Source organism: Buceros rhinoceros, unplaced genomic scaffold (assembly GCF_000710305.1).
Source record: "Buceros rhinoceros silvestris isolate BGI_N320 unplaced genomic scaffold, ASM71030v1 scaffold45618, whole genome shotgun sequence".
In the NCBI taxonomy this organism is placed as follows: domain Eukaryota; kingdom Metazoa; phylum Chordata; class Aves; order Bucerotiformes; family Bucerotidae; genus Buceros; species Buceros rhinoceros.
The window spans coordinates 504-1035 of record NW_010427105.1 but is presented as its reverse complement, the minus strand read 5'-3'; the positions used below and the strand labels follow the sequence as shown (position 1 = coordinate 1035).

At 53.8% G+C, this 532-nt stretch overlaps 1 protein-coding gene across 1 annotated transcript; it reads left to right on the top strand.

Annotated features, from left to right (window-relative positions):
• Positions 1-124: 124 nt before the first annotated feature.
• On the top strand, positions 125-258 carry PMAIP1 (phorbol-12-myristate-13-acetate-induced protein 1; the record flags this gene model as incomplete). Its single annotated transcript, XM_010141746.1, has 1 exon — positions 125-258. A coding segment is annotated over one exon (134 nt), but the record flags the coding sequence as incomplete, so codon positions are not given.
• Positions 259-532: the final 274 nt, after the last annotated feature.

Here is a 532-nt window from a genome sequence, read left to right as displayed (position 1 = left end):
TGCTTGTAGTGTGTGGGGGGTTAATATTGAGAAAAAGGGAAAAAAAGTGAAACTGACCATATTGCCAGGATCTCACAGAAATTAAACGCGAATCTGGGCGGGCAGGCGGCGGTGCGGGTTGGTTGACCGCCGTGCGTGTTCCCTGCAGAGCGGGAGGTGGTGGAGTGCGCCCTGGAGCTGCGCAGGATCGGCGACAAGTGGGACCTGCGGCAAAAGATCCTGAATCTCCTCACAAAACTGTTCTGCCCGGAGACGTGAGGTCCCCTCGGGCACGGCGAGCTGAGAAGCAGGGGAAGACCTTGGCTTTGTGGATTTGGAAGAAGAGACTTCACTGACTCTGGGAGATGGAGAAAGCGCTTTGCGTTGTATTTTGCTGCCTGTAGCCGCGGAAGGATGGCTATTGCACATGATTTTCTTTGAAGAATGTTACAGCAATATCGGCGTATGAATGCCAGGTGGAAAAAAAAGCGGTGGGCAGAGCCTCTCACTGTGCGATGGGGAGACTTGGGGCAAGACAAAACTTGCCCATCTG